Source organism: Saccopteryx bilineata, chromosome 8 (genome assembly GCF_036850765.1).
Source record: "Saccopteryx bilineata isolate mSacBil1 chromosome 8, mSacBil1_pri_phased_curated, whole genome shotgun sequence".
Taxonomy (NCBI): domain Eukaryota; kingdom Metazoa; phylum Chordata; class Mammalia; order Chiroptera; family Emballonuridae; genus Saccopteryx; species Saccopteryx bilineata.
The window spans coordinates 44,857,115-44,884,417 of NC_089497.1; the positions used below are offsets into that span (position 1 = coordinate 44,857,115).

The 27,303-nt window shown below is 38.8% G+C and overlaps 1 protein-coding gene across 1 annotated transcript in view; it reads left to right on the top strand.

The window, feature by feature from the left end:
- Positions 1-27,303, top strand: part of GAP43 (growth associated protein 43) — a 120,402-nt gene that overhangs the window by 68,968 nt on the left and 24,131 nt on the right. The window contains exon 2 of the mRNA XM_066241161.1: positions 7,663-8,281. Coding sequence (XP_066097258.1) covers positions 7,663-8,281 — 619 coding nt within the window. The remainder of the gene's footprint in view (positions 1-7,662; positions 8,282-27,303) is intronic.

The following is a 27,303-nucleotide window of genomic DNA, read 5'->3' on the forward strand; positions in this document are numbered from 1 at the left end:
GGAGGGAAGACGTCCAAGCTCATTTTATGAGGAAAGCACTGTCCTCATTACAAAACCAGGTAAAGACACTACAAAGAAAGAAAAATATAGGTCAATATTCCTAATGAACAAAGATGCTAAAATTCTCAACAAAATATTAGCAAAGCGGATCTAGCAATACATTAAAAAGATCATACATCATGATCAAGTGGGACCTGTTCTGGAAAGGCAAGGCTGGTACAATATTCACAAATCGATAAACGTGATTCATCACATAAACAAAATGAAGGATGAAAATCACATGATTATATCAATGGATGCAAAAAGTATTTGATAAAATCCAGCTCCCATTTATGATAAAAATTTTGAGCAAAGTAAGAATACAGGGAACATACCTCAACAAACCAAAGGCCATTTATGACGAACCTATAGCCAACGTTATACTCAATGGGCAAAAATGAAAAACAATGCCCTTAAGGTCAGGAACAAGAAAGGGGTGCCCCCTTTCACCACTCTTATTCAACATAGTTCTGGTGTCTTTTGCTATCTTAGTCACAGCAGTGAGACAAAGAGAGCAAATAAAAGGCATCCACATTGGAAAAGAAGTAAGACTGTTATTTGCTGATGACATGATAACTGTACATAGAAAACCCTAAAATCTCAGTCAAAAAACTACTTGACCTGATAAATGAATTCAGCAAGGTGGCAGGATATAAAATTACTGCTCAGAAATCAGTGACATTTTATACACCAAAACAATAAATTGTCAGAAAGTGAAATTAAGGAAACAACCCTCTTCACTATTGCAACAAAATAAAACTACCTAGGAATAAAAATTTAACCAAGGAGGTAAAAGGCTTGTAAATTGTAAGACATTGAAAAAAGAAATCAAGGAAGATACAAACAAGTGGAAGCATTTACTGTGTTCATGGATAGAAAGAACTAACATCATTAAAATGTCTTTACTACCCAAAGAAATCTATAGCAATGAAATTTCTATTAAAATGCCAATGGCATACCTCACAGATCTAGAACAAATATTCCAAAAATTTATATGAAACCAAAAAAGAACCCGAATAGCCTCAGCAATCTTGAAAATAAAGAACAAAGTGCAAAGTATCACACTTCCAGATATCAAGTTATACTACAAGGCCCTTGTATTAAAAACAGGTTAAGTACTGGCATAAGAACAAGCATACAGATCAGTGGAACAGAACAGAGAAGCCAAAAATCAATCTATTCCTTTCTGGTCAATTGATTTTTGACAAAGGAGGCCAAGAGTATACAATGGAGTAAAGGTAGTCTATTTAATAAATGATGTTGGAAAAATGGTATGTACAAAAAAATGAAACTAGATCACCAACTCACACCATTCCCCAAAACCTCAAAATGGATAAAAGACTTAAATGTAAGTTGCAAAACCATAAAAATCTTGGAAGAAAAAATAGGCAGTAAACTCTCTGATGTCTCTCATAGTAGTATTTTTGCCGATATATCTCTATGGGCAAGTGAAATAAAGGACAAAATAAACAAATTGGACTATATCAAACTAAAAAGCTTTTGCACAGTAAAAGACACCATTAACAAAATAAAAAGAGAACCCACACTATGGAGAACATATTTACCCATACCTATAATAAGAGGTTAATAACCAAAATCTATAAAAAACTTCTAAAACTCAACCACAGGAAGGTTCACAACCCAATTAAAAATGGGCAAAGGAACTGACTAGACACTTCTCCAAAGAGGACATACAGAGGACCAATAGGCCTATGAAAAAATGTTCAATGTCACTAATCATCAGAAAAATGCAAATTAAAATCACAATGAGATACTACTTCACACCTGTCAGAATGACTCTCATTAACAAATCAACACAATCAGTGCTGATGAGAGTATAGAGAAAAGGGAACCCTCCTGCATTTCTGATGGAAATGCAAACTTGTGCAGACACTGTGGAAAACAGTATGATGTTTTGTCAAAAAATTAAAAATAGAACTGCCTTTTGACCCAGCTATTCCACTTTTAGAAATATATCCTCAGAATTCCAAAACATTAATTTAAAAGAAGATATGCACCTCATGTTTATTGCAACATTGTTTACAACAGCCAAGATCTGGAAACAGCTCAAGTGTCCATCAGTGAATGAGTAGGAAAAAAAAGCCATGATACATATACAAAATGGAATACTACACAGCCATGAAAAAATGAATTATTACCTTTTGTGATAGCATAGATAAACCTGGAGATTATTATGCGAAGAGGATTAAGCCAGGCAGAGAAAGATAAATATCATATGATCTCATTTATATGTGGAATCTAATGAATGTGTTGAATTGAGGAATGGAATAGAGGCAGAGACAGGGTCACAGGGAACAGAGGGACAGCTGTCAGAGGGAAGGGGAATGAGGGGACAGGATCAGAGAAGGTGAGGGGATTAGTGAATTATATATACATAACACGTAGATACAGATGACAGGTCAACAAATCCCAGAGGAAAGGGGGGAGGGAATTAGGGGGGGACAAAGGACATGTAGTATGGGGCATGTTGTTGGAGGGTGAAGGTGTTTTATTGAGTGGAACACTTGAATCCATGTTAACACAATAAATTTTAAAATTTAATAAAAAATATACTAAGCTACAGCATTGAAAATTCCTGGAAAAGGCCCTGGCCAGTTGGCTCAGTGGTAGAGAACTGGCCTGGTGTACAGGAGTCCTGGGTTCGATTCCCGGCCAGGGCACACAGGAGAAGAGCCCATCTGCTTCTCCACCCCTCTCTCTCTCCTTCCTCTCTGTCTCTCTCTTCCCCTCCCACAGCTGAGGCTCCATTGGAGCAAAGATGGCCCAGGCACTGAGGATGGCTCCATGGCCTCTGCCTCAGGCACTAGAATGGCTCTGGTTGCAGCAGAGCAACACCCCAGATGGGCAGAGCATCGTCCCCTGGTGGGATGCCGGGTGGATCCCGGTTGGGCACATGCGGGAGTCTGTCTGACTGCTTTCCCGTTTTCAGCTTCAGAAAAATACACACACACACAAAAAAAGAAAATTCCTGGAAAAGTTATTGCAACTCATAATGATGATCTTTCTATGTATCACTGCACTTCAATGTCTCCCTCACTTAATTCACAGACAGCAACAAACCCATGTAAAAATGGGAGAATTTTCAAGTTTCCTGGAAGACATCAGATCTCAGCACAAAGCTTATTTGTGGCAAGGCTGATTATAAAAAAATAAATCTGTTTTAATGAGACTTATGAACTAACTCTTTAGTCACTGTTATATCAGAATAGCGAGAAAAGACATCTTGCCACACAATCAGTCAATTAACCAAATTAAGAAATTACGGAGTCTTTTTTATTAACCGGCTATGTGGACCACATGGAGACCTAAGTCGTTCAAAGCAATGCAGTGGGGAACACAGTTTGGGTGGCTTTTAAAAGGAAAAATTACATACTGACTGAGGAAAGGGGAGGAGAGGAAGCATAGCAGTAAAACAAAGCAGTGAAACAAGCTTTCTTACAATGTTTATCTATAGGGTTAATTCAGGGAGAAACATTCTGAGAGTACCTACAACTTTGCAAAGTTAGCCCTAGGCCACCGTCTGGGAAACCAGCCTCAAGGCCAATAGGGAGTCTTTTTAGAAAAGGTAAGTTCTGCTAAGAGTCTCTTTGTTTTAGAGAAAGAAAGTTTTGTCAAAAATTATTCATGTTAAGAGCCTTTCTTTTCTACACTTCGGTCACTAAATACCAGGATCCTCTTTTTATGAACCTCCTCCATCTATAACTCACATATTTACTCTATATGCCTTACTCTGCTACATGAATACAACAAGATCAGGTGTCTACTGTGAATTCCTGGTAAATGATTGATGGTTAAAGTACCACAAAGTTATTTTAACAAAAGCATATTTTAAAAAGAAATTTGTGTATTCTGTGTGGGTAGATACAGTATCCTTCTGCTCACTAGTGTGTCTATAGCGCCTAACATAGGCACTCAGTATTGTTAAATGAATACATAAATGAGAATATTAAAAAGATGTTTTATGAATTATCTGCTATAAGAAAGACCAAGCTATGCTAGGTCTTTACAGCAGTAAAATTAGATGTGGGGTTGGGTGGGAAAGGAGAGGACCTGAGTTCAAATACAAGTTGAGCCACTGACTGACTCGCTCTATGAATTTAGGCGGGTAACTTTTCAGAGCCACCGTGCCTTTTCTTTTAGAAACTGAAAGGTTTATGCTAGATGTACTGAGTGATCTCTGGTTTCCATGAGCTCAAAAGTCCTTTGTCTTAGGTTAGTTTTCTATTTCCATTTGAGAAAAGGTCTATTTGGCCTGACATCTTAGGGTTCCTCCTACAGCTAGTCTTAGGAAAAGTCTCTTCCTCGTCATCTCTACAAAATACACTCCTAGTCCAATTACTTCTAGTACAGTGGAAGGAATTATACCAGAAAATAACCTCTATGTTAAGCAATATAAATACAATCAGTTACAAGTACGAGAGAGAGAGAGAGAGAGAGAGAGAGAGAGAGAGAGAAGACACACACACAATCTGGCACTCTCTAGCTTATAACCCAGTTTTTACTTAAAATATTTTTGTTTCTAGATGCCTCTGTTCAATCACTTGAATTTGAGTTCCTCTTAAGCTGATTGCTTCCTTCCATTTCCTTCCTTCTTCCCTTCTCATCTTCTCTTCCCTCTCCTCTCCTCACATCCTCTCTCTCCTCTCCTCTCTTCCTTTCCCCTTGTCTCTCTATCTCTGTCTCCCTCTAGCTGAAAAATTAATACTAATTGTCTTTTCCTAGCCAATCTCTGAAAACCAGTTTCCCTAAATCTCTAATGATGTCAAATGGTCCAGCCTGTTCCTTCAGGATAAGCTACATGCCCATGAAGGACTTTGAGTGCCCCTGAGTGTATCAACCCATCGGGCACCTAGCTGTTACAGAATAGGTGTAACACGTCTCACTCCTAACTCTAGTTTTTCATAATTCTCTTCCTTCCTGTCTACCCCATCCTTCCATGTTTCTTACACTTCTGGATTGTTCAGGTGAGCTTGGTTCCACAATCTTGGCACCCCAATCTAGTCTGAGCCTTTCCAAATAGTCATTTTAACACAGGTTGTGTGCAGCAATTGAAGTCCTAATCACTTGGAAACTTAAAGTGGCAGATGACCTGAGACACTGAGGAGCTCTTTTTTTAATCTATGTAGTTTCTTTGTATCATGTAGATTCCCACCCTCCTTATTTTTATGTTTTCCAGCTTTTTAAGACTTTCAGCTCCTTTGTTTTCTTTTCTTTTTTTTTTTTTTAAAAAAAAGGAGAAGTGGACTCTAAAATTGTGGCTTACTTGAATCACCAGGAGGTTTGTTTTTTCTGCATACCTGCCCACTCTGAGATCATTGGTTTGTCTACTTCCAGAGGAGCAGTATTTGCCCAGGTGCACGTGTCCTGTCCTATAAGATGGTGCCTCATTCAGAAAACTCAAGAGAGAGTAAAATAAATTAACAACATCTTGGCTCCATGCTCCATTCACAACTGTTAATTTAACAGGGTTATGCTTCCATCTTTGAGCAGAGAGCTCCTGGCAGGGACAGCTGCTCCCAGGCCGCAGACTGTGCTGAGTGTCCCAGTAGGAGTCCCCACGAGCAGCAGGACAGTGGGAAGGGGGTAGCGCCTCGGAGATCGGAGCAGTGCGGCATCACGCTGCTGAGAAGAGGGAGCAGGCCAGCCTTCTGCAAAGTGCGTTTCATCCCTCTTTCCTTCTTTTATGGATACATATGCAGTTACCAGAGGCAGGAAAAAAAAGTTGTCTTTAATTTTACTGGCAAATTGTCAGTTCTGTTTTACTCTCACATATAGCTTATTTTCAAAATTACCTTTGTGTATCCATTGCCTATCGATGAACCTACATAACAACTGGCTCATCTGCTTGTCCAAATTTTGTCAAACAGGCCTACGTCATGATTAGCTGGATCTAGGTCACTGGGGCAAAGCTGGTATGACAGGTGGAAAACATACCGTGGTGCTGGCCTGCTGTGGCTTACCTTCTAAGCTAGAGCAAAGGCCACGGTCAGGCCAAGGTCAAGATCGGGGCCAATCACAGGATTTGAAACATGAAAGCACTCTTTTGAAGTAAAGTTGCTGCATTGTTGTCTTTCTCAGTGCTTAGAGCAATGTTCACAAAAGTTATGTGATCCAAAGTTGAAAGAAGGAATGCAGGGAGACTATACGTAACCACACTGGAGCACCATGGTAAGCACTGGAGTGATATAGAATTTGAGTACTTGCCTGTATGTTTCTTTCCATGATGCGCCTTCTATTTCAAACCTCTGATTTAATTTCCTTGTGAAAAGAAGTTATTTGCAACGTTATGCTGTAAATGTTGCATTAAATGATGAAAAATTTGTATTCTAATGTCTTGCTTTCAGTACCAGAATGACTCTGTAGGTAATAATATAAAATTAATTTTAGGTTTAAATTGATTTGGAAAAAAGAAATTGTAATTTGGTGAATATATGCTGCTTTTTCAAAAGTGGAAATTGTTTTCTGTTCTTTTTTTAAAATTCAAGAATAATGGCTGTTTTCTGTCTATACATTGTGAAGATTTAGTGTGTTGATTGCTGATGTTGGTCCACCCACAGGGGAAAGTAGACATCATTTTTTGACCAGCATTCTGAGTTGTCACATTCTGAAAAAAATACCCTCAAAGCTTTGAGACTCCTTTGCAGTTTGTACAAAACCATGATAGAATTTGTTATATAAACCTTTAACATACTCTCTGCCCCCAAAGCTATTATTGATTTCTTGACTAGACTTAAAATGTTGGTGAAAAAAATAATAGCAAAAGATGAGATTCCATAATATTTGTTTTGTTTTAGTTTGTCTTGATTTTGAGAAAGAGGTGGGGGGGAGGGGGAGAGGAGAGAGACAGACAGACAGACAGGAACATCGAGCTGCTCTTTACATGCCTTGACAGGGGAATTGAACTGGAAGCCTCTGCACTCAAGGAGATGCTCCAACCAACCGAGCTATCCGGTCAGGGCTTTTTATTTAAAAAAAATTTTTTAATTGATTTTTAGAAAGACAGAGAGAAAAAGGGAGAGACAGGGGAGGAAGAAAGGAAGCATTCATTTGTTGTTCCACTCAGTCATTCATTCTTTAGTTGCTCCCCGTTTGTGTCCTGACCGGGGATCAAACCTGTAAATTTGTTGCTTTGGGATGACACTCTTAACCGACTGAGCTAACTGGCCAGGACTCATAATAAACTTTAAATGTGAAGTTGTACACAGAGTCCCTCTCAGAAACTCTGCAAAACCAGTATCTTCCAGAGTTCTTTGATTTAAAGTCTCGGGTGGATGTGATTTGAATTGCCAAGGTACATCTACCATAAGGCTGGTTGAAGTCTGGCAATGCATGGACATTGAGCTTGGGAAAGAAATGTGTATAAAATATGCCAGTGATTCTGCAAGACCAGAAAGATGTAAATTTTCCTATAAAACGTTGTGTTCTCTACTCAATTCTGTACCATGGAGGGAAAGAGGCTTAATTTGAATTTCCTTAGTATTGTTGATGTCTACACTTGGCATAGTAGAAATCATTCAATAAATATTTATTAAATACTGTGATCTGAAGGGAAAAAAAAACATCACTCCATTGTCCTTTCCCCTCTCCTTTTTCTTCACAAAGGTTGAAAAAAATGATGAGGACCAAAAAATTGAACAAGATGGCATCAAACCAGAAGATAAAGCTCATAAAGCCGCAACCAAAATTCAGGCTAGCTTCCGCGGACACATAACAAGGAAAAAGCTCAAAGGAGAGAAGAAGGGTGATGGCCAAGACGCCGGGGCGGAAGCGAGCGAGAAGAAAGATGACGCCCCCACTGCTGAGGGTGCAGAGAAGAAGGAAGGAGAAGGTACCACTACCACCGACGCAGCGCCCACCTCCGGCCCCAAGCCCGAGGAGACCGGCAAAGCAGGAGAAACCCCTTCTGAGGAGAAGAAGGGGGAGGGCGCCTCTGCTGAGGCCACAGAGCAGGCAGCCTCCCAGGCTCCTGCCCCCTCTGAGGAGAAGGCTGGCTCTGCTGAGACAGAAAGTGCCACTAAAGCTTCCACTGACAACTCGCCGTCCTCCAAGGCGGAAGACGCCCCAGCCAAGGAGGAGCCTAAACAAGCCGATGTGCCTGCTGCTGTCACTGCTGCTGCTGCTGCTGCTGCCGCCACCCCTGCTGCAGAGGATGCTGCCACCAAGGCAACAACCCAGCCTCCAACAGAGTCTTCGGAGGGCAGCCAAGCTGAGGAGAAGATAGGTGAGCAGCTGTGAGGGTCAGCAGCTATGGGAGGGTAGCCATGGGAGCCTTTTGGGAGGCCAAGCCACCTGGTCCATCCAGAGAAAAGGGGGAAGTCCAGAAGGGCTTTTCAGGAAATTAAGGAAAGCTGTGCTTAATTTCTCAAAGTAGCAGGACTGAGAACTAACTCCAGCCACTTATATTCCCAAATGTCTCCAAGCCTGAGAGAGACCTCTGGCAGGTAACAGCCAGGACTAGAAAGATCTGGCAATTATCTTATTTATTGCATTGGCATAAACAATAAAACTAGGTAATCCTAGTTTTTTAAAAATATATATATTCTGCATGTAGGATAGACTTAGTTTAATAAGTAATTACTGAAGCCATATATATTTTTTGGACGGGAATTGGCTAATGTGATTATTTGGCTCTAAAAAGTGCCTGCTCTGAGTGCAGCCAACTCCTTATTGATTCAGATGATCTAGTTTGTGAATTGCCAGCAGCAAAAACAGTCCTAGACCACCTTTCCCTTATCCCACAATATGTTACTGGGCACCCTCCCCACCATCAATTGGTGAGTAGTGTGTGTATGTGTGTGTATACTCAGGGAATGCTAACTGTGACGTTAATCAGGGTCAGACTAATTAGGAAAATAAGTCTGTTGATGTTGCCAAAAACAAAAGAAAAACCCTAAATATAGAACATGTTGTGAAGTTAACCATAAATTATCATTTTATTATAGAAGATGCTACTGTCTCCCATATGCATAAATAATCGAGGGCTAACTGTGATTACAAAAACATTCTGCATTTCTCTGATTTGGAGCTCTTACTTGAAAATTGGAGTGCTTTCAGTACTATTGCTAAAGAGCCTGTGCAAAATTGAAATAGAGCATTTCCAAAGCAAAATAAATTCAACAGACTTTCATCCCTGGAGACTAGACCCATCCCTCATCCCACCCACCCACAGTGCTGAAGGAGGCCAGCAGTTTCCATGGTCTTTCTCTAGTCTAGGATGACTCATGAACACTTTTCAGCCCCAAACACCTTAAAGATAAAGTTGCTTCTGTGCCAGTTTAAACAATTAGGTTTATTCCTTTAGAACTTCTTGGACTTAACCCATGATGTGTCCAAGGGCCCAAATTTGGACTGGACCACAATGTGCCCTTCGGAAAGGACCTACTCCATGAGAATGCTCTGGGGAGCATTTTGGCATTTGACCATTAGATCGAGAATTATTGGAAATTTGACTTTATTTTTCTTTCTCCAAATTAGCTACTTGAGGGTGGCAGATGATTATTCTAAATATTTTTACTTCTACCTCTTTAATCTTTCCCCCAAATTGTTAAGAATCTAGATTATATTATTGTCACTAGCATTCTCTAGCTTCAAATATATCACATGCCTCTTTCTATCAGTGACTGATTTTTAAATCTTTATTCTAACTACATTCTTGACCCAGAAGCCAGACTCTGGAGTTAAGAAGATGAATTTTTTTTTTTCTTCGGCAAAATAAGGCATATGGCAAAAAGTGGGGTTTTGGTTTTAATTTACTCATCAAAACAAACCTTGTTAACTACTTTTTTTTTAGGTTGAAGATTTTAGCCTTAGATATGATGGCTGGAAATCACTTTGTATGTGATAGACTAGCTATTGTAAATTTTCCAAAATCTTATAAATTAATCATGTTTTTAAAATATAGAAAATATTTGGCATTGCATAGACAATATTTTTAAACAAGGATTTCTAAAATTGTGAGTGTAGACAAAAAAATATGTTGTAAATTTAGGTATATAATCATGAGGTGGATTAATAGAAAGAAGGAAGGACTACTTGAATCAATGAAAAGTCTAAAATATAATGAATTTTAAGAACATTTACTTTCATTATTTTTCAAGTTATGATAATCCAAATGAATTAATAAAATAGTTTATATAGTTCATCCTCAATAAATGTCAATTATGGAATGAATTAAAATTGATGAGGTTTAATTTATAAAAAATTTGTTTACTTATTTATATAATTCTACAGCCTTGCTTATTCTGTTCATTTATTTGATTAAAAATGTGTCTTGTCAATAAAAACAAAGAGAGATTGTGCTGTGTCCCAAATTTTACAAGGTTTGGTTGAAATATATCGCAGTTAGTCTGATGTCATTATGTGCACTGAAAGGTAACTGCAGGTGCAGGTAAAGTTTGATTTGAAGGTAAACACAAAGGCCAGTTTCTTTTACATTGCTTCTGAGCTTTGGTTGAGTAGTGTCCTCTGGATTAGATTCTGAAATTCTGCCTGTAGTTTCTCTCTGGACTGATGTATTTATTAGCCTTGCCTGCTATGTGTGACAAGCACAAATTACCCAGATATGATGAGTTTCACAGAAACTAGAGGTGACAAGATCTATCACAGTATCTCTGGCGCAAATTCCCAGGAGCCCTGTATAGCATTTTCCTCTATTTCCCATTGGACTTTTTTTCAATCTGGGTTAAAATAACAATATTTCCATTTGGACTCTACTCTTTGGAAATGAATGCTTACCTTGGGTTGCCTGGAGGGGTATAAAGAGATAATCTGAGAGGATAGACTAGGGTTGGGGCAAAACAAGTCAAAGAGAGAATTCAAGACAACAATTTGGTCAAAAGTTTTAGACCAAATGTGATCACTACTTTAATATATATGAAAATGCTTTGTAAATTATAAGCATGTTTTTATTTTTATTTTTTTTCCTGTTTTTGAGTTTGTTACAAGTGGATGCTATTTGCATATTTGCATTAGGACCTTTGAAGTTGAGTGGTTTGGGTTTTTTTTTCTTCTTTTTTTAATTCTTCAACAAGATCTTTTTTTGCTTTGGCACTCTACCTGCCCCCTTGTCAACATGCCTATGACCTAAAAGTTTCAGTGTATTTCTGATCATGATTCCTTTATCAGAAGAGGAGTGTTCAAGGCATTCCAGGACATTGCTCTCCTTCAGCCATGTGGAAAGAACTAGCAAACCTCTTTATTGGTTAAGTCATTGGTGGCTCCTGTATAGTGTCATGGTGCCCATTGGTCTCCCAGTAAAGGAATTCTCTGTGAAGGGATTCTTCTTAATCCTGATATCATACTGACTTTTCCTAGAAGAAAACTGCAAAAATTTCTGTTGTGGCCATATTCAGTGCTGCAGTATTATCAAGGGTCACACATCCAGCTGGCTAGAAATCAGAGATATTGACTGGGTGGCTGCCACGGGGTACCTGACTAATACTAGTAGGAAGTGTAACAAGTGCTACTTTTGAGTTACTTTAGATTTTCTGTGTTGATTTTAGCTGTATTTTATTTTCATAGTCTCCTTATCTCTTTCTAATTGGTGTCCTTAATAATAATCTGAGAAAGAGGATAGTTTTATTTGTCATTCTCTGAATAGAAAAATTATCTTAGCATCTTCCTACTTTTCTTTCTCTTCATTTGCTTCCTTCGTCCTTCACCTCCTTTCTCATCTCTTCTTCCTTTCTTCCTTCCTTCCTTTTTTCCCCATTTTTACTAACTTTCTACTGTGCTAGGTCTTGGGGTCACAAAGATGAGTAGTATATGGTTGCTGATCTTAAAAGTTTCTCATTTGGTAGTGGAGGTGAGATAAAATTCAGGGAGTGGTATTAAAAACATTCATAGAAATAATTTCAGCTCAATTAAATTCTGTTTATAGGTATGGAGTGCTTCTCTATGCCAAGGGACTATGGGACGTGATATGAATGAGATGGTGCTTTTTGCAGTTTGATACATGCTATAAGAAAAGCTTTTACATAATGTGTATTTCTATCGCTAAAACACTAGCCAAAGCAATAGATGTAAAATTTAGTTTCTGGAATGATAATTATTTGTAAGAGAGTGAAATATTCAGCCTATATTTCTATATTTGAAGAAATTCTTTATGTTCCCCAGAACAATGTTTGGCTAAGGCCCAAGATAACCATCTATAATATTTTTCTTTCATAAGCCAAATCTTTTTCTACCAAGCTTTGTGTTAGATGTGAGATTTCCCAAAGATATTTACACTTATTTGGCAGGGTGCCTCAAAGGTGGTTTTGATTTGAAATGTGGTTTCAACCACTTCCCAAATTTATACACCACTCATAAAGAGCAAAAATTTGGATTATGAAAGTCCATAAATGCTGTCTATAAAACATGGGCACTGTGTCAGATACTCAGTGGCATGCTGCTTAAATACTGTTAATTATTAAGGTTTTATGGCACACTTTTATATTGCTAAAGTAATCATTTTTATTGGCTTTTCTTGACAACAAGCCAATGGCATTTTATAATATTTTTCTTTCTACTTTTACGTTCTGAAAATAGGGGCAAATGAAATGGTATTGTGCCCACAGCACAGGCAAACCAAACAGAAGTCAAATTGGTAGACCTCTAACTCTTCTTCTTAACTTCTGCCCTGCACGTCTTTACCTCTTTTAAGATGCTATGTTTTAATCTCAATTCCTGCATTTTCTCTTTATCTTATCAGTTGTGACATTTTTTGATTATTCTTGGGCAATACCAATCAGGACTTTACTTGTGCATTCTATGTTCTGTATTCCCAGTAATAATGCAGGGGGAAGAACTAGAATAAGGAGACAAGGTTCTTGTCCTTAATATTTTTACCACCCAGCTGTGGGATTTTAGGCAAGTCGCTGCTACATTCTGATCCTCAGCTTTCTCATTTTAAAGAAGAGTTGATTTTTAAAGTTTTTTTCAAGGTTTAGAATACAAAATTTCTATACTTCATGGCACTTAATGAGCATTTATTAAGTGGTGGCCGTGTTGCTAAGTGCTCTGTGGGTATTATCCTATCTAACCCTAACACCTCTCTATGATATAAGTACTATAATTTTCTCTTCCCCTTTTACAGGAGGATCATTGTCAATAGCTAGCAAGTAGCTGAACCAGTAGCTGAACCCTGACACTAGAAGTTCTATTCTGGAAGAAACAAAGAAAAAAAAGATGTCTAAGAACTCCAACATTGTGATTTAATCTAAAAACATCCCCTTATTTGTATAATTGGGTATTAAAGACTTACACTTATAGATGAGTATCCAATACCTAAGCATAATTTCTAGTCATAATGCCCTCAAAGTCCCATCACCCCACAATGATTGGGAATATTCAACACGTTCTGAGTCATGTGTTCTTAGTTTGAAAATCATTTAAGTACTGTTTTATTAGGCCTAAGAGAGCTGTAAAGATCAATTGGAATTCATGGTTCTTAACAGGAGTACCACTGACTCCATTAAATATTCTGAGACAACTAAGAATTAGAAATTGAACTTTTTATATCTCAATCAGATGAAAGTAATTTGGTTTATAACCAGAAGAAATAAATTTGGCTTATAAGAATTAGTACATTTTAAAATTCTTGTTCATATCCTTCCTTCTCCCTTTTGGCAAGTGCATTTCCAAAGGACCCTGATATCTTTATATTTATAACTAAAATTATATAAAGAATTTAATAGGACAGATTAGAGATCAATCACTAGTTCTTCAATTCAAAAATTGTAAGCAGAGGCCCTGGCCTGTTGGCTCAGTGGTGGAGCATTGGCCTGGTGTGTGGATGTCCCAGGTTCGATTCCTGGCCATGGCACACAGGAGAAGTGACCATCTGCTTCTTCACCCTTCCCCCTCTCTTTTCTTTTTCTCTCTCTCCCCCTCCCACAGCCAAGGCTCCATTGGAGCAAAGTTGGCGCGGGTGCTGAGGATGGCTCATGGCCTCTGCCTCAGGCACTAGAATGGCTCTGGTTGCAACAGAGCATCACCCCCTAGTGGGCATGCTGGCTGGTTCCTGGTTGGGTGCATGCAGGAGTCTGTCTCTCTGCCCCCCCTGCTTCTCACTGCAGAAAAATAAAAAAAATAAAATAAAAAAATTTGTAAGCAGAAAAAAATAAAGATATTTTAGAGTCAAGAAACTCATATTGGCCTGATCATGTGGTGATGCTGTGGATAGAGTATCGACCCTGGACACTGAGGACCCAGCTTCGAAACCCTGAGCTCAGCAGTTTGAGTGTATGCTCGCCGGCTTGAGCACAGGGTTGCCAGCTTGAGTGTGGGATCATAGACATGATCCCATGGTTGCTGGCTTGAAGCCCAAGGTCCCTGACTTGAGCAAGGGGATACTGGCTTGGCTAGAGTCCCCCATCCTGTCAAGGCACATATGAGAAGCAATCAATGAAAAACTAAAGTGCTGCAACTACAAGTTGATGCTTCTCATCTCTTTCCCTTTCTGTCTATCTGTTTCTGTCTGTCTGTCTCTCTCTCTTTTTCTCTCTCTCATTAAAAAAAGAAAGAAGAGTAAAGAAACTCATATTGTGGGAACTTTAATTCATTTCTTTCATAGCTTATAGTAAATACTACTATCACCTTATAAAGAAGAAAATAGAATAACCTGTAAGTAATTCCCTCAATTTTAAAGTGGTAAAACTATATTTGGAACTGAAAATAAAACAATATTTCTTAAAATATAGACTATGTTTCAGATGCTAATGAATATTCACCAAATATGTCTTCTCTCTTTTTATTTTCACACACATGTGCACACATACTATTCCAGAAAGAGTAAAGGGAAGGGAAAAGGAACCCAGAGCAGCAAGTGTTACACAGTCAGTCAATTTGACTAAGCATGGAGAGTGGAGCACTCAATCTAATAGACTAAAAGCATTGAATGGTCATCACATTTATTTTGTCTCATAATGATTGCTTCATTAAATAAAGAATGAAAAGCTTTCTATAACCATACATAAAAAGAAGGAAAGAGGAAGCCACAGTGCTGTTTAAAGCTACAAGATCTGAGCCCATGAAGATCTCCCAAGCTTATGGTTTACAAGAAGCATAAAGAGGAAGGGAAAGTTCGGAAGGTTGTGTAAATTTTGCCAGCTCTCTTAGTTATGTTCATATTTTTTGGATCGTAAGAAAATGACTGAATTAGATGCTGAACCTCAGACCCATTCATATAATCAAGAAAATTTGAATCACTTCCTTCTTTAAAAAAGCTTTAGCCAATTATTGATCTCATAGCAATAGAAGTTCACTCTCCAAGCAAATAATTTATTTCTGGTCTTCTAAAAAAGAATTTTCCATAAATTGTTTTCATAAAGATAATGAATAGTATCATGTTTTAAGATCTCCAATAACTTATAGGATGTATGTAATGCAAATGCCCTTTGTTTTCAGCATAAAAGTCTAAACGCCACCTAAAATCAAGAGACCCAGGTTCTTATTCAGATTCTGCTAAAGGATTTGAGGCCAGGTCTGTTTGTAACTCTACAGTGAGATGGGGAGAGTTAAAAGTTGAGACTAAGGCTATCTATAATGAAATTTATAGTGTCTGAGAATTCAAATCCTGCTTAAGCTAATTAGTGAAAAAATGGTCCAGAAAGACGTCTTGGTTAGAGTTTACTTTGAATCTTGAGGAATAAGATGTGTCTAATGAAATGGGTTACCTTCTACTAAAAAACAAAACAAACAAGTAAAAACCCCACCTCATTTAAATTAACACAAAAATACAAATGATTTAATTTATCACAATTTAGCAGCAGCTATTGAAGATTAACCCTCAGTCAAAAAAGTAACTGTACTATATTTTGTTTATTGTTGAATCCCTTACACCTATAACAATGATTGGTAAATAGAAGATAGTAAATATTTGATGAATGAGTTAAGAATGAACAATGTTATTACAACAGAAAAAGTCCAAAAGACTATATTCTACCTTTAAACTTTGGGAAGGCAAATTCCTTGAGTTCTTTAGGTATGAGTTTTTCCTTTCATAATACAGAAAGCCTGGACAGAGAATCTCAAAATCACCAGCATTTCAACAATGCCCATGTTATGACACAGTAATTTTATATGCAGATTTTAAGTGACAAGGGGAGACAGATACCTGCTCCAGCAGAAAGCTTCGCTGCCCTCAACCTTTCTGCTATTTCAGAAGCTGAATACAGAAGCTCATGGGAAAGTTTTGTTGCTACTTAAGGGTATTTTTCATGCTTGAGGTAGCCAGATTTCAAAACCACTCAGCGCTTCATAGACCAATGTGAGCATTTTGCATTATGTTTAGAAACATATTGAGAGCTAGAGGAAAGCAGATGATTAATTTCATTCCAGCTCCATGAATGACCTGTGTGTGTGGCTCTTGCCAGTGTGTGACAGGTACACCCAGGGAAGAAATGATCTGCCAGTATGCTTGGCTCCTTTTCCTCATCTGACATATTTAAGTAATCTTTACAAGGTGTTAAGAGTCTCCGGAACCTGCTGTGCCCCACTATAGGATGAATTGTTAATATGTTTCCAAACCAAAGGTATTGGGACAGAGACCAGAAAATAGGCTTTTCCATTCCTGTTGCCTATTCTCCTTTCCCACAGTAGTATAAACATCATTTGTGTATAGCTAGTGAGCTGTTTAGACTACGGATGATGGGGAACATGGGAATGGGAGGTTGAACAGATTTTTCCCCACATTAAACGGTAACTTGAAGGAATTTATCATGTATTTGATAAAAAGACAGACAGGTCCCCACTTTGTGCAACTGTCTCCAGTCCAATTTAAGGGCTAAGAAAGCCAGAGTTCAGTCAGTGTGGTTGCAACATTCTCTCCATTGGTATAATCAGACCCTTTTAGAAATAATAGCAGCAGTGGGAGATTTCTGTTTCTCTTTTTCTTCTTTAATCTGGATGACTTAACTGTAGAAGGTTGTAACTATAGAAGGTTGATAGAAGAATGTGGTCTTCATTGGAAAGTACAAGTCACTGTCCTTTTCTTGCCACTTTTTAGAAATTGAATCTATTGGGGTGGCATTGAATAATTATCAAATTATATAGGTTTCAAGTGTACAATTCTATAATACATCATCTATATATTGCACTGTGTTTTCACCACCCCAAGTCAAGTCTCCTTCCATCACCATCAGACCTTCCTTTACTCTCTTCTACTCCTCCCATTCCCATCCCCCTCTTGTAATCACCATACTGTAGTCTGTGTCTATGAGGGTTGGTTTTTCATTGCTTAATCCTTTTACCTTTCCCCAATCCTCCTCCCCTCTGACAACTGTCAGTCTGTTTTCTGTATCCATGAGTTTGTTTCTATTTTGTTTGTTATTTTATTTCGTTCATTAGATTCCGCATATAAGTGACTTCATATGGTACTTGTCTTTCTCTGACTTGCTTAGTTCACTTAGCATAATACTCTCCAAGCCAATCATTTCACAGAATGATTCTTACCAGTTTTTAAAAAAAGGAAATACAGGCCTGACTGATGGTGGTATAGTGAATAGAGTGTTGACCCAAGACGCTGAGGTCCTTGGTTCGAAACCTCAAGGTCGACAGCTTGAGCGTAGGCTTGTAGGCTTGTGCATGAGAGCAGAATCACTGACATGGTCCCAAAGTCACTGGCTTGAGCCCAAAGGTCATTGACTTGAAGCCCAAGGTTGTTGGTTTGAGCCTAACGTAGGTGGCTTGAAACATTCCCCTCCCCAGCCCCAGTCAAGGCATGTATGAGAAGTCATCAATGAACAACTGAAGTGAAGCAACTATAAATTGATGTTTCTCATATCTCCCCTCCTTCTCTCTTCTTCCTCTCTCCTCACTTCCTGTTTATCTCTCTCATCAATAAAAATAAATAAAACAATAAATAATAAGAAAAAATAGAGGGTAAAAAATTAAGTAAAACCCTGCCATTTTCTAAAATACTATTTATTTATGCTTTTCACTCCAGCAGAAAAGCAGACATTTAAGATGTACCACTGTATTTGAAGGACACTTGGTCTGAATACAAGGTTGATGCAGTTGAAAAATTACATGTTGCTTTTGAACTTGTACTCGGAGAAACATTTCTCTATTTTTCTAATATGCTAATAAAGCAGGTATTTTCAAGAGTATCAATCAGCAAATGAAGAAATTGTTTTTTATGTTCAAGATTAAGCTGTGACTCTGGTTACATGTTTATCACATCAGGAGTCTCTAACACAGGGTTAACTTGAAATATGAATTTGAATGAGCTTTATCACATTTTTAGGTAGTATAGAATACTACTTCTCTTCCTTAATCTCTCCCTATATTCATTTTAGTTATTGTCTTGCCATTTGGTCTGAGGTGCATAATGATCGTACATGGATATATGTTACATTATTTAAAAAAACATAAATCATTATGATCAATGGTTTTATTAGATATCTCAGTGGTATGTGGTAAACTAGCCCTCAAAAAAAAGGAAAAGAAAGAAAGAAAGAAAATAGGAGAAAGAAAGAAAGAGAGAGAGAGAGAAAAGAAAGAAAGAAAGAAAGAAAGAAAGAAAAGAAAAGAAAAATACACCCCAAACTCAAAAGCCTTGATTTATAGTGTTTGCCAGTCTCTGTGGTGTAAATATTCCCATGGCTGTTTCCATGGTTGTTGTCACTGAACACACAGTTGGGAAGTGATGCTAACTACTTGCTCTCAGTAGCCAATGAGAACCAGCTCCATCATACCCCAAATCAATTGTAGTGATTTGACAAACTACTTTGGGTAACTCTAAAATACTAGAACAGAAATTATTAGCTCCCAAGCAATGTATCAGTATAGAAGCATATAAATATCTATTTATAACACTCACCTACTCATTTGCATATGTACATGAAGATTTGGGAACTAGTTTTAACATTTGCAGTGATTTCTGTTATACATTGGACACTTATTAAAAGTTAAATAAAAGGGTAAAATTTAGAATTGTATCTGCTAATCAATTAGAAAAATAATTGCTACTGAAGGGGTAAATATATTGTACTTTAAGATTGAGATCTGAACTGCACCTTTTCAATGCAGCTTTTTTATCTTTTTGGAGATGAATTTAAGGTTGGATTGAATTGTGAGCATTGTTGACTTTTTAAACCTATATTGTAGAGAATGGGTTGACCCTATCATCCTAATAATATTTAATGAGAATGATGCTATTAATTATAGGTGGAGCATTGTGAAACAATGAATTCTCAGCCTGGGTAAAGGAAACACTAATAATGCAATAATATTGTTTTGTTTGACTCCAATTTATATCATAATTGTATAAATAGAACACTCTCTCTGATGAGACACTACTTAAGGAATTCCGTATATGAAATTTTGAAATATCCACAAAAATAAGATTTCTAGAAAGTTAAAGCCCCAAATCTGTCTTAAGAATCTCCCCCCCCCCCAAAAAAAATCTGTGCCTGTCTAAAAGGATGCCTAGCCTGACCTGTGGTGGTGCAGTGGATAAAGCATCAGCCTGGGATGCTGAGGTCGCTGGTTCAAAACCCTGGGCTTGCCTGGTAAAGGCACATATGGGAGTTGATGCTTCCTGTTCCTCCTCCTGTTCTCTCTCTCTCTCTCTCTCTCTCTTTCTCCTCTCTAAAAGTAAATAAATAAAATCTAATAAAATAAATCAAATAAATCTCTTTAAAAGGATGCCTAAAAGGAAAACACCCATGGGTAATCAGCCAGTTCTTATTTAACTGCACATGTTGACATCCTAAATGCCACTTGAATGATTAACATCACATGAAACAACCCAATGGGATAAAAGAAGTAGATCCAATAATGTCATAGTAATCTTAGGCTTAGGGTTTGAGAGGCCACCATTAATTCTTTTAAATTCTAGTAGACTACTCTGAAGACCACTCATGCAAAGCTGCATACTTATATCCCTCCATATAAATACCCTTCCTAAAACCTTCCGATGTTTACTTTATACAACCTAAATGAAATCTAAATTATTACCATGGCTAAAAGGCTGCATATGATCTGACTTCTGCTTATGTCTCTGACCTTATGTTCTTCTGTTCTGACCTTCTTTACTGTTCTCTAGTCTAACACTATCTTTCTTAAAGTCTCTTGAGCTCACTCAGCTTGTTCCTGCCTTTGGTCCTTTGCATTTACTTTCTCCTTTGATTTTCCCGTAGCTACCTCTTAGCTCTTAGAATGTCCATCCAAATGGGGACGTTTGGATGTTGTTTGCTAAGATTTCCCTGACCATTTACCAGTACAACACCATCCCTGAACTCTATCAGTTCTACATGGGTTTTTGTTGTTTTTTCTTTCATATCTGAATGACTCATTTATTTCTCACTAGACTTTCCATTGCTTAAAGAAAGGGGTTTGGCATCCTTTAATACAGTATCTGCAGTGCTCAGAATGGAGCTCATCACACAGGTAGACCTCAATGGATGTCCATTAATTGACCAATAACATGAATTTCACCTATGGAAAGATTTCTCTTCATAAGCAGTTTGAGACAGGGAATGAATTATTTCATTTTCCCATTTTAAAACCCACACAAAAAACTAAGAATTTCTCAGGCAACTGTTCGTTTTTATTGTTTGCAGCCCAACTCTTTTAGACTTTATAAGTTTGCAACCTCTTTTTCGGGACCTACTTCTGAACATTACCCAGGCACCCAGACACTCTGATGAAGATGTGGGCTCAAAAAGAGAGTTGGACAGAATGTGAGAAGAAGTGTGGGCCTCTAGGAAGAACCAGGTGAGGGGTGGATAGGGACTCTTTAATGAAGGAAGAGGAAAGGGGTAGTAGAAAGAAAGAAGGACAGGGAAGAAAATGGAGAACAAAAGTAGAAGAGGATCAGAAATGGAAGTATCAGAGGTAGCAAAAAGAATAAGGAAAGAGCCCTGGCTGGTTGGCTAAGTGGTAGAGCGTCAGCCTGGCGTGCAGAAGTCCTGGGTTCGATTCCTGGCCAGGGCACACAGGAGAAGCGCCCATCTGCTTCTCCACCCCTCCCCCTCTCCTTCCTCTCTGTCTCTCTCTTCCCCTCCCGCAGTGGCAGCGAGGCTCCATTGGAGCAGAGATGGACCCGGGCGCTGGGGATGGCTCCTTGGCCTCTGCCCCAGGCGCTAGACTGGCTCTGGTCGCAACAAAGCGACGCCCCAGAGGGGCAGAGCGTTGCCCCCTGGTGGGCGTGCCGGGTGGATCCCGGTCGGGCGCATGCGGGAGTGTGTCTGACTGTCTATCCCCGTTTCCAGCTTCAGAAAAAAAAAAAAAAAAAAAAAGAATAAGGAAAGAAGTAGAAAAGAGACAGTAGAAAGGAGACGGGGGTGTTAGAGGAGAAAGCGGGGGAGAAGCAGACGGTGAGGGGCAGTGCAGAGCAGGGACGGGCACTGAGCTGGGTACCAGGTGGGTTCCCTGTAGCTCTGCTGCTAACACACTGTCTGGTGTGAGCCGGACAAATTGACTTCCACTCTGGTAAAAGGATGTGATGTTTTAGATGTGTTCCATCTCTAGTGCTCTCTGTTCTCGACTACACAAATAGCAAGAGGCCCTAACGGACTCCCTAGCCAATGGCTTTTCTGTCTCTGAGCAGGTCCAAGTGGCAGATGGGGCCTGACTCCCCAAGGAGAGACACCACAGCACACACACCAGGCTCTCTGGTGTTAGAGCCCTTCTGCAGCATTGTCCCCGTAGGTGCTGCCTCAACAGACCACGGGAGGAGACTGCCTCTGCCCGCTTCAAGGCAGAGAAATTGAGCTTCATTATCCCACAAGTTTAAATGTAGGTCTGCTCATACAAATAGGTTGTGAATTCCAAGACACCAGAAACTTTTCTTTTTCTTTCTTTTTTTTTTTTTTTACTTAAACCACCTCATATGGAAACAGTTTTGGAATTGGACAGTCTTGGGAAACTTTTTTTTCCCTTGGCAAGGCACTTCTGCTTTTATATAAAAAAATTAATGTGCATATAAGACATGTTTTATGGCCAGCAAGAAAGGCACAATGATTTTCAGTCTTTTCTGGGAGTCAGAAACTACTCTATTTGGCATATCTTGTAATTCAGCAAGATTGCCCAGTTCTTACATTATCAGTAATGATTGAGTCTGGAAGTCAGCCAAGGCCACCAGGTAGTAGTGTTAAGATTAATTTAGGCTCCATGTAATTGGTCCCTCAGAAACTGCGATCTAGGGATTCAGTAATAAATGTTGGAGTCATTTCCCTAAGGGAAATAGCTAATACACTCTTTCTAGGTAGATAGCAGATATCAACTGTCATATTTTACAGTCTGAAACCTAAAAGACAACTTAAAAATCACCCAGACTTGGGAACTGGGTGAGTTTCAGAAGAAGCCATTGACACCTGAACTCATTTGCCACATGGTATATACTATGTATGTGTGTGTGAATGATATTCTCACGTCCTCGTATTTCATCAGATACTCAACTGGGACCATGACACACATTCAAAAAAATAAGCTCCACTGTCCTCAGACAGCCTCTAGGAGAGGTTGTCTGTGTTTTAATGAAAGGCAAAACATACTCAGGGATTCAGGTCGCACAATCCGTCCACGGTCACACAATGACGTAGTATCAGAGTACAGGAGATAAACCTAGATGTTCCAATGACTGCATTTCCCTGCTTTCAATTTTTCTATTTTCTGAGTATGTATAATTTCCATGCTGCAGTAAGTACTATGAAGGCTATAGATGTATCCTTCACATATAGCTGTATAAAAGTGACTATTTGTTGTCGTGAAAGTTATAATCTGCTTGAGGAAAAGAAATGAGTCTTAAAAAAAATCCAGGACCAGTAAGGAACAGGGTTGAGTGCTTGCCTGCTTGCAAGCTGCAGTCTGTAATTGCAGAGCCGAAATTCAGACATCAGGATGGAGGGTAAGGTCCAAAGGAAAGAAGGAAACATAGCTATGGAGTATTGGTGAGGACACTGGCCCCTAGCAACTGGTGTTAGTGTGGGAAATGTGGGATATCCCAGATCCACTTATTAAAAGCCTCAAAGCGGTCAAAGGACTTCACTCTTAGCGCAGTAGTGAATAGAGAGGGTGGTTGATGGTCTTACTTTGTTCACTTATACTACTGTTGCTCCAAAAACGACTCTGATAGTCTCTACAAGAAGTACACACCGCACAATCCACACATACTCATTCAATCAAAGAGTAGTAATAATTTTAGTTAGCTTCAATCAACAGTACTGAGGCTCAGTTTTTAGTCATTTTGGAAGAACTAAAAGATAAAAATTAATTTCAGGGCATTTTAAAAGTAGGACTCAGTTACAATGAGTTGTTTTCTTTCCTATCACATCGCTCTTTACTTGTCTGAAGTAATTGCTTCCCGACTGCCTTTCACCCGGCTCCACAGCTGGGAACGGAATTACGCTGGTGCCCTCTGCTGGAAGAAGATGGGAAGTTTTGCAGGAAACAATGGTGTCCTGGTGTTTTGAGTGTAGGGGCTGAGTAGGTGTTTCTAGGCCCACGGCAGACTCCAGGCTGGATTCATTTAGTGCTATTTACGGGCCTCCCAGTCAGTTATGCCCTGGCATTATGCCTGGCTTTATTAACTAGATGGAGTAATCGGGTTTTTATTGTAAGAAGGTTGTCGCTTAATTTTTTTAAGTAGTCCAAGAAAACTGCCCCCTTTTATTCTGCCAATTTGAGAGATGGACGGTCCTTTCATTGAACACAATACCATGACTCATCGTGGGTGGTGGCCATCTTGCTATAGAACTATACCTCTTGAGAAGCCAGTAGGAGACTCTGAGGCCATTTTTTAATACTGTTCAGTTATTGTTATTTTAATGATGAGGAGAACACCCTGATATTCACTACTAATTTCTTGGCTCAAATAATCAGAATTAATGTCATGATGTTAAATTAGATTTAGAGTATCTACTATGGAGTTCCTGTAATAGACTGCTCAACTGATTTTTTTTTTTTTTTTTTTTTGCTAGAGCTGAAAAAACATTCAGTTGTAATTAAGAAAGGCATAGGGGAGTACTGAAAGGGAAAGCCAAAAGAGAAGAGCTGTGAATTCTCACGTGTGCGAATTGGAGGTGAATTTATAACATAGGATGGGAGAAGTAGAGAGAAGGGATTGAAACGATCCTTTCCAACACCCCACTTATACTTTATTTTTTCCAAGATCAATACTAAGAACATGGAGGTCTGCCTCTGGTTTCCATAACAACTTGGCTTACTGAAAGACTGCAGGCTCCACAAATCCCCAATTATCAGTTTTGCTGGGCTTATTAATGGAGCCGAAGATCCCAGTGAGACAGGCAGCTCATTGCCGGCGCGTGCCTGCTGGCTGGTGGGAGGGTGGAGGACCGGGAAGGGAAGAGGTGTGGTGAGCAGCCATTTGTCCCCCTGTCACTTTGGGAGGGCGCAGTCGTTCCCGCAGCTGTGTGAGCATTTCTCCTCTCTAGAAACCTAAAGTGGCTGTCATTTCCATTGCAAGCAGCCCAGAAATTGAAGTGAGGGTTGTTGTTTTTTCAGCCCCACCCCAAAAGCCATTCATCTGGAATGAATCCACATCAATATATCACATACCATGTATGTTTATTGAGCTCCTACAATTAATTGAGACTTCCTCACAAAGACAATGGTGACTCTAAAGTTCTAATATTAACTCAAGCCTTAATTAACACGTGAAGCCAATCTAATGTATGTTTGCTAGCTCTGAATTTCTCAGTCTTTGGTTGTTATTCTCTTTTTAGATCCTCACCAAAGAATAAGTGCAATAGCAACAATAACACCAATAATAGTAACAATGTGCATAACATTTACTTGTCTTCTGCCAGGCCATCTGCTAAATTTTCTGCATGGAGTTTCTTGTGTAAACCTCACAATGATGATGGTATCTATGATGAAGGTATCATTGTCCCTTTTTTTTACAGATGAGGAAACAGAAGCCAAAGAACTTAAACTACTTATCTCAGGCCACATGGCTAGTGAGTGTGACTACATCAACATCTAATCTCTGCTTCCTCTATATAATTACTTTTATTGTTCTTTTATTATTTAACTTGAATGTCCTCAAGATAAAAAAGAAACAACACATTTACGGTAAAGTCTGTGTTCTCCAATGTGATTGGGAAATGAGATATTCTAGTTAATGTTTTAATGAAACGTTTTGATAAGTCAGTGCCATCTATGTTGTTATTGAATTTTCAATTGGGATATAATACAATGTACACAACTTTAAAAATATAGTAATCATAATCATAAAATGCTTCAATACCATTACATAATGAAGAAGTAATTTTTTATTGTAAGGCAGATGTGCTAGCTGATCAAGATGCCTACTGGACAGAATGCCAGATAAACCATTTGTAGCACAGAAATGTCAGTGTCTTGACACTTTGAATTTTATATATTTCAGAGTACTCTATGTGAACTACCACTGAAGTTCAATGTGATCAGAAAGAGAAATACATGGGGGTTGGTCTTTCCGAGTTAAAGAATATTAGTACTTGGAAAACCTGAGATTCATTCAGTACTCTGGATCACTAGACTGTGTTTTTATTGAACCAGAACTTACACTATGTGGAAAATGAAACATGACACTCCTTCAAGGTGGTTCAATCCAAATTGTCCATGATGAGAGTAGATCAAGATTGGCAGCATTCTCAACATAGTTGCTCAAACGACAGTTTTTATTATTTTAGTCTCCAGAACTGAGGATAGAATTTGTTCACAAGGGCTCTTCTCTTTTTAAAGATTAAGAGAAGTGATAATAAAGACCATTTTAATTCCTACTTACTAAGCATATCATTTAAGCATTTTATATGTATCATACTTTACAGCAACCCTGTGAGGGACGTACTATGTTGCCATTTTTATGGTGGAGAAATCAAGGCACAAGGAGGTTATGTAACTTGCTCAAGGGATCACATTTGGGAAGTGGTGGGTTCCAGATTCAGACTCAAACAGTATAGACTGAATCTATATTCTTAACCAGAGTTGTCTATACTACTGTCTCCAACTTTTTTCCTATTATCTCTTGAATTCACAACAATCACAACAATCACACCAACCTTGCCACCCTACTCTGAAATAACTTTTGCCAAAGTTATAAGTGACCCCCATGTTGGTCATTTTCTTTGATCTACCAACAGCATTGGATTGTTGATCACTCACTACTCTTTGAAATACTTTCGTTACTGCTCATCCAGTGTATTATCTATTCCTGATTTTTTCTCCTAACACCGTGGCTCTTCCCTTTCAGTTTTCTTTACTCTTCTTCATCTCCTGGTTTCTAAAGGTTGGAGTACACCCAGGGCTTTGTCTCTTACCTCTTCTTCTCTCATCTCCATTCACATTAACTGCCTGGGTAATCTCTTCAGGTTCATGGCTTCAAACAGTGTCTGCAACCTGGTAAATCCCAATTTTCCATTGTAGCCCAGCCCTCACCCCCCCATTTCAAACAGCTGCATACTCTACACCTCATCTTGTATATGCAATAAACATCTGAAACTAAACCTTTGAAAACCAAACTCTTGTCTTTGCTCCCTGAACCTGCTTCTTCTCAAGTCTTTCTCATCTCAGAAAATGGCAAGCCTACCTTTTCCTGAGGCTCAGACTATGTATCTTGAAATTATCCATGACTCCTTTGTCTTTAACAACATTATATCTGTCAGCAAATCTTGTTGCCTCCACTTCGAAACAGATCTAGAACCTGAGCCCATCTCACTTTGTCTCTAGCACTCATCTCACTTGGATAAAAGCCAAGTCCTTAAAATAGCCTCAGATTGTTTTGTGGTTAATATCCTCCCCACTAAATCACCACTCGGACGCGATCTTCCCTTTCTAGTTCCGTGACAGCAAGATTGATTTCCTTGCTACAACTCCAGCGACCACATGTGCTCACATCTAGTGTATTTGCACTTACTGTTTCCTTCCCCTAAAATCCTCCCTCCTGCACATGCTCAGAGTTCAGTCTCTGACCTTACTCAGCTCTCTGTCCACATATCCCCTCTCATGGAGACTGTCTCTGTTTAGTGCTGTCACTACACCCTCATCTTAGCACTCACCACTCTCCTTTTCAATGTTGTTTTCTTTGATCTTACCACCACTTAATACGCTATACATTTAAATTTTTTATTACAATATAATATAAGCTCCATGAGTACTGGGTGTTTTCAGTCTTATTATTGTTTGGTATACTGCTATATTCCCTGCAACTAGATAGATGTATTTGATTCAGTGAGTTGATTCAATGAGTGAGGAAGAAGATAGCTATCTAGTCAGAGTAGCTGAGTCAATCCTATGGTCAATGCATAGGTGACA